At 45.9% G+C, this 7061-nt stretch overlaps 1 protein-coding gene across 1 annotated transcript in view; it reads right to left on the bottom strand.

Moving 5' to 3' along the window:
- Positions 1-885: 885 nt before the first annotated feature.
- Positions 886-7061, bottom strand: part of otud4 (OTU deubiquitinase 4) — a 15203-nt gene continuing 9027 nt past the window's right edge. Inside the window, exons 16-21 of the mRNA XM_061031658.1 lie at positions 6102-6753; positions 5410-6024; positions 5258-5298; positions 4297-4954; positions 3507-3580; positions 886-3253 (exon numbers count right to left, since the gene is read on the bottom strand). Coding sequence (XP_060887641.1) covers positions 2762-3253; positions 3507-3580; positions 4297-4954; positions 5258-5298; positions 5410-6024; positions 6102-6753 — 2532 coding nt within the window. The 3' untranslated portion in view covers positions 886-2761. The remainder of the gene's footprint in view (positions 3254-3506; positions 3581-4296; positions 4955-5257; positions 5299-5409; positions 6025-6101; positions 6754-7061) is intronic.

Raw genomic sequence — 7061 nt, 5'->3', positions numbered from 1 at the left:
CACTGCAGCTTCTTCTGTTATTTCAAACATGTTTAAAGGTGTAATAAATATCAGTGAGATGATAAAGGTATCTTACTATCTGATCATTAAGGAAACATGTTGAAGTGCTGGCTTCTCTGACAACGATGCAGCAGCCAGTATGTCCTCCTTCTAACTTTAGATTCTGCTCCTGAATGCTCTGGATTTGTTTGGACCAGAGAAGGTAGGCGGTTTTAAGGCGACCCCCCCCACATGGCCGTTTTGGACGCCCCTCGGTTTGTCAGATATGAGAGCAGTTATCAGGTCAACAGGTGTTGCAGCGATGGAAGCGGGCAAGAGAAGTGGTTCAGATAGAAGTGATTGTACCCGACCTAAAAAGCCTCTGCATGTTTCTAATAAGCTCCACGAGCAGAAACGTGCTCAAACTAGGATCAATATTGGAGATGCTTTTGAAAAATGGAGAGAGGTTAGAACACAGAAAGGTTTACAGACCCATGCAGAGCTGGATAAACACTGAAGCTTCAGAGTCCACCACATGGTGACCTGAGTGAGCATCGACTCTAGAGAGGAGGGGGGGGGGGAGACAGCTCTCTACAATGTTTAGAATTTAGACTGCAGTACCCATTTTAAACACTAGGGGTCAGAGGTACATACTGCTCCTCTAATTCTAAGAAAGTACATTAGGTAACCTCTTATGCTACAAATATTAAAGACCCTATTTACAAAATATAATTATATTATCAAGGTGAACATTCTGCTTGAAAAGGTTCTTCTACAAATGAAAATGTTTTGTCTAGGATCATGTATGAAGAGTTTTTGATGAATGTAGAAATGATTCAGGATAATTTCGTAATGACGTTACAAGAATCTGGTTAAAGTAAAAAAAGACAGATTTAAGCAGCTGCATCATCTGAACCAAAGTTTTATTTATTCAACCGCATAGAAAAATCAACACAGACAACAAACAGCTTTTTGTTCTGTACAGCAGTGTTTCCCAAACTCAAGAAAAAAAAGTGATATGAAAAGAAAAAAGTATGAAAAGTAAGGCACTGACTGAATCTCTAAAGTGTTCGGATTTGATCAAACAAAACAAAAGAAGGAAAGAAAAAACAAACCAGGTGAGAAGAAGAAATCAGACGTTTACACTAAACATGAAACCAACAACAAGACAAATAAAAAATAAGTGCACACGGCTTCAGATTTCTCTGAGTTTCCTAAAGTCCTATTTACAGATTTTACGTTTTTAAAGCAACGATCCTATTCCTTTGTCCACGTCCTTGTTTTTAAGCTAACACAAGCTTGTTTATTTTTGCATAAATATGTTTAAATGTCAAACACGTTTTGAACATGCTAAGCGCTCATTTTTCATTCTACATTTGAGGGAAGCTAAAAGTCTGAAATCTGAATTACCGATCGGAAAAAAGTTGCAAAATTTGGGGAAATTTGACGGGAAGTTCATTCCACTCTTATGACTGAAAAGCTAAAGATGTAGCTGTATCCAGAGGCAATTAGCTTAGCTTAGCATACAGAGTACAAACCACGGAAAACGGCTAGCCGAGCACCTCTCGACAGTAAGCAAAACATGTTCAAGAAATACAGCTTTGTGGATTATGTTCTTTATCAACAGAGCCAGGCTAGTTGTTCATCCAGTTTGTCTTTATGCTAAGCTAAGCTAGCCCTGTTGTGGCTTTACCTTCATATCAGGTTCCACAAAAATCTATCTTTGCATAAAAATAAAGGCAATGTTCACCATCTGTACCTACCAGAAGTGTGCAGCTTTCTTTGTTTAAATATGTGTAAATGTGTAACTCTTTACAGTGATGCTAAGCTATCAGTTGTTGTGTGTTCAAATGATGCTAGAGAGTCTGAAGTTTGGCAATGGGCTAAAGAAATTGTACTAAAAATCCTGGAAAAATTGTCAATAAGAGGTGGATAGCACTTATATGTATGTCTGGTCAATATGCAGTGATAGCCTGAAGGAGTTAGCTTAGCTTAAAAAATAAAAAAATGAAAACAAGAAAACAGCTAGCCTAGCATTTAACCCCTAGAAGTAGTACACATTTTTGTTTCTACAATTCAGCCTGTTATAAGTCACTGTGTAACTTTCAAGAACTTTAAAGCTAACTGTTAGCTTCTATTTCAAGTCTTTATGCTAACATAAGCTAACCCATTTTTGGCACTAGCTTCCTATGTAGCTCTTACACCCAGGAGTGATATCAAGTTCTGCATGAAAATCTCACTAATCCTTTAAAAGAAATTAAATGTGATGTCAAATTAAGTGCAGGACTTTTTATGAAGCTGAAGTTTCAGACATTTTTTCAAACATCATCAACATAGCGACAAACTCAAAGCAGCTCAAACTCAAACATATTTATAGTCCTCACAAAAAAAACTTTGTCTGACTCTTCAAATCGATACATTCAACTGCCGTAAATAGTACAATGACGTGTAAACTAACTCTTGCTAATATGCTATGCTAACAAGCTAGCTAATGTGACTAAGGATTGTAGTGTTCATGTTTTATTTTCTTGGCAATCGGAAGCGTTTCGACACATCAAACACACCAACGGGATTTGGGAAGACGATTGATCGTTTCTGGCATATTTTGGATTGGGTAAGTGCGATCATTTCCATCATCCAATCAGCTTCCAGTATGGTGACAAAAAAAGTGATTGGATGAGAATTTACTTAATCGTCGAAGAAGCAGGAGAAAGGTCTGATTGTAACTTCGAAGCTCTGAGGGAAGGAAATGAAAACACACATCTTCCTCTTGGGCTGAAAGCTAGTAACCTCTCTCACGGCCCCTTCCCCTGTGGGAGGAGTTAAACTGGACATAGCCAAACCCCGCCCCTCCATCTGGCCCATACCTCCTCCTGTTTGCCCCTCTCCCTGGATCATGGCTTCCCCTCCCCCTCCCCCCTCCCCCTCCTCTTTGGTACCTCCTCGGCCCTCTGTAGTTCATCTGTTTGAATCCGGCCTGCTCGTCCCAGTCGTCCTCCGTGCTGCATCCGACAGACGAACCCTCTGCCATGGTGACGTTAGCCAGGTAGTCCACCTGGCCGTGCTCTGGGGCTCCCAGTGGGACGTACGCGTTGTTGGTGGGATTAAGGGGCTTTGGGTAGTTGCGGTAACCATAAGAGGGGCTGCTGTTGTTGTTGTTGTTGGTGGGCGTGGCTGTCGCAGAGAAGAATTCGTAGGGCACTGGATGGCCAGGTGTGCTGCTGGGCTTCATGGTGGTCATGGAGACAGGGACATCACCTGGGTTTGAAGCCAGCTGAGAGACAGAAAACACATTTAGTACCACTAAAGCTAAACATCTTTTAATATAACTCAGTATAACTAAACAGTTATTTGTTAATATATCACAACTTTCACTTCTAGTTTACTTAAAAAAGTTACTTCTGTTTATTTACTGAAGTAACCGTAGTAGTAGTGCTACTTTTAGAATACTGCAACTACTACTTTAACTACCACCATTAATATACCACAGCAACATTAATATACAGCTTTAACAGCTCTTAATGTACCATGGGATTGTTGACAGGCAGCTCGCCCAGCATCACTGCTCTGGTCACTCTCTCTCCTTGCTCCTTCTTGTGGGCTGAGGGAAGAAAAACTTGTTAGAACTCCCACAGAGACATTTGGACCTTAGGCTCCCCCTGGTGGCAACAATCTGTAAAAATGTTCAAATTGAACGCCTTCTTAAAAGAGGTCATATTCTGCCCTTTTTGGGGTTCATATATTTAATCTATGTATCTACTTTTGTACGTTCACAATAACTAGTTAAGTTATAAAAAAGTGTCTGTTTTCATGTACTGCTCCTCCTTGCTCCCTCTCCGCCCTGAGTCCGTCAGCTACACTCTGTTGAGCCCACACTGTTAGACCCCACGTGGACCAAGTCTGCTCTGATTGGTCTGCCGATCCGCTCTGTCGTTATTGGTCAGTTGCTCAGCACACTTCTTGGAAATTTCAACATGAGCTGCAGGGCCACAACGAGCCAATGGGCTTAGATCAGTGATCTCACACTGACAATGACGTCGCACCGACAAATTTTTTTCGAGGGGGGCTAGAACCGAGCGTTACATGCAGCTAATGCTACAGCTAACAGGAGGACGTAGGAGAAGCCGCGTTTCCGCGGACTTTGAATTTTTGCACATAGATGTGCCTAAACATGCACAGGACACGTGGAAAACACACTAAAGAGCATATAAAACCAGAAAAAGAAGAATATGGGACCTTTAAGACACGATTCCTTCAACAATCTCTTAAATATAAATGTAAACATTTTCATTACATATTATTTTGATGACGACTCACCAAAACCAGGAACCATCACTGTTATGTTGTTAGCGTTAGCCATGTTAGCAGCAGGAGGACTCCCTAGAAGACCATGACCTTGGACAGGCCGCTGCCCGGGCATGATGTTCCCATTGGAGGGACGATGCTGCTCCATTGCCCCCTGGTTCACCTGGAGCTCCTCAGGCGCAGAGGAGGGCTGGTATCCCAGGGAAGAAGGGGGGTAAGAGGACACGCTAGAAGGGTACAGCGGGTGTCCCGGGCTCTGACCTGGGTGGTACACCTGAGAAATGGTGGGTGGGACTGCATAATGTGGGTTCGGGGTGGGATACCCGACTGGAAAGTTGGGGTTCCTGGGTGGAGGCATCTGCTGCTGTAACCACTGCTGGGGCATCCTGTGGGTCGGAGGCTGTGACATGGGGTATCCCGACTGGTTGTAGGAGGGGTCGCTATGGTGGGGGGGCTCTGTGGGCGGAGCCTGGTGGTCGTACTGAGGAGGCATCGATGCTGATGTGGGAGGGTACTGAGGGTGAGGGTACGGCTCCTGTGGCCTCGGCGGAGGGTTGGAGGGAGGGTAGTGGGGGCTGGGAGAGCGTGAGGTGATCCTGGGGTGCATGGTGTGGGTTTGTTGGAGGGGCAGGAGGTAGACGTAAGGTGGTAACATGGGCATGGAGTAAGCCTGAAAGAGAGGGGGTGGGGGCACACATCTGTTTACAGCTGCCTTTAATTAAACAGCTTTAATAAGATTTTAAACTTTAACTCTGCACTGTAATTACTATTTTTTTTTTTAACTCTTAATTTCTTGACTTTTATTTTTTTATTTAAATTAATTTCATTTGAATTATTTTTATTTGAACATATTTTCAAATTTAATAATTTCAGTGATTTTTTAAATTTTCTATTTGAAAATGTAGACTAATCTCTGGACTTTTTCAGGAGAAAAGGGTTAAAGTCTGAGTAAACATCTCGTCCTTTGTCTTACCTTGAGACCCAAGTTGAAGAAAAACCTCAAGATGTTGACATCTGCAGAGGACGACACACGAGACAGAATTTTAGTTCAAGAAGTTTTCCAATAAATCAATAATAAAATACTTTTTGTTTGCACCCTTCTTTTATTTTTTCGGTCCGGCTCACCTTGCGGCAGGTCGTCCCCCGATCTGCTGCAGGACATGAGGGGGGGCTGAGCGGGCTGGCCCTTCTCCCCCTGAGGGAACCCGGGGTACAGGGGGTCCTGGTAGAGCTGGGACAGCTGCTGCAGGGGGACGGCCCCTTGGATGGACGTCAGGTGAGGCGGGTGAGCGAGGTGTGACTGGGAGGGGTGAGGGGGATGTGACTGCTGAGGGTGGGGGGGAGACTCTGGTAAAGGCTGGGCGGGAGGAGGAGGAGGAGGGGGGGCGGCTTCTGTTTGAGTCTGGGGTTGCATGGAGGGGTGAGACAGGGAGGAAGAAAGGGAGAGGGAGGGGTGAGGAAGCTGTAAATGAGGGGGAGGGTGGGAGACCGGATCTGAGGCCTGGGAGGGGAGGGGGTAAGACGACTGGGACTGGACCTCGTCCGGCTGGGATTGGGGGAGGTACTGGGTCTGCTGGAGGGGGGTCTGGGGTACCTGGGTGACTTCAGGTTGGGACTGTGGTGGGTGCTGGAGGTGGGAGGGACAGGAAGTGGTCATCAGGGTCTGGTTTTGGGGCAGAGGGACCTGAGGTGGACTCTGGTTCTGGGGGGTCTGGGCTCCTCCAGGGTTTGGTAAAGAACCTGAAGACAGAGAGGAGACCATCAGAGAGACATCAGACCTGGTTCAGATCAAAAACACAGAAGTTGAGATTTCTTACTCGGAGTCGGCGCCGGAGGAGCCTCGTCGACTTGAGCGGCCTGACGGAGAAGAGAGGAAGAGGAGGAGGAGGAGGAGAGCGGGGGAGGACTGGGGGAGTGAGGGAGAGCGGTGAGGGGGGGGGAGGAGCGGGTGAGAGAGGAGGGATGGAGGAAGCTCTGAGCGGCGGCGGGAGAGGGAGCGATGGGTGCAATGAAAGTGGGAGGAGGCAGAGAAGAAGACGGAGGAGGAGAGGGGGAGGAGTTAGGGGGTTGAGAGGAGGGGGAGGAGCTAGGGGGTTGAGAGGAGGGGGAGGGGGAGGAGGCGGGGGGGAGGATGGGGGTGATGAAGGAGAAGAGAGAGGCGGAGGAGGGGACAGCAGGAGGAGGAAGAGGAGGAGAAGTGGAGGAGGAGGAGGGAGCGTCTGGAGGTGCAGGAGCCACGGTGGGCGGGTTCGTTTTGGGCGCCGAAGCTTTGTGCGAGCTCAGGGAGGTGGGGGCGGAGTCAGAGTCTGCAGACGGAGCAGCAGGAGCAGCAGGAGGAGGTTTGGTGGAGATGGGGTTGGTGGGTGTATTTGCAGAAGAAGAAGCAGGAGTAGTGAGAGGCGGGGTGGAGGACTTTGGTCTCTCTCCAGCAGAGGGCGACGGAGCTCTGACGTCTTCAACTGGACTCTTCTGTAAAAACAAACAAGAGTCCGATTAGATGTTCTTTTTTTTTATTATGTGCAATAGAGTGACAAACTGGTGACATATACAGAACAAATGAGGCACAAAAAACAAACAGACAAGGTCAGGATAACGACTCCAAAATACAGCAAAAATATTTTTTAAAAATAAAAATACATTAATAAATACATTACAAAACTATATGAAAGACCTAAGAAGGGATACAAGAAGTGAAAGAAGCGAGAGAGAGAAAGAGAGAAGGGGAGATGTTCTTAAACCTACCGAAAGTCCTTTATTTCCTTTCACAATTAAAGCAG

This window comes from Labrus mixtus, chromosome 23 (genome assembly GCF_963584025.1).
Source record: "Labrus mixtus chromosome 23, fLabMix1.1, whole genome shotgun sequence".
Lineage (NCBI taxonomy): Eukaryota > Metazoa > Chordata > Actinopteri > Labriformes > Labridae > Labrus > Labrus mixtus.
Note: the sequence above shows the minus strand (reverse complement) of the source record. Positions and strands in the feature narration are given on the sequence as shown.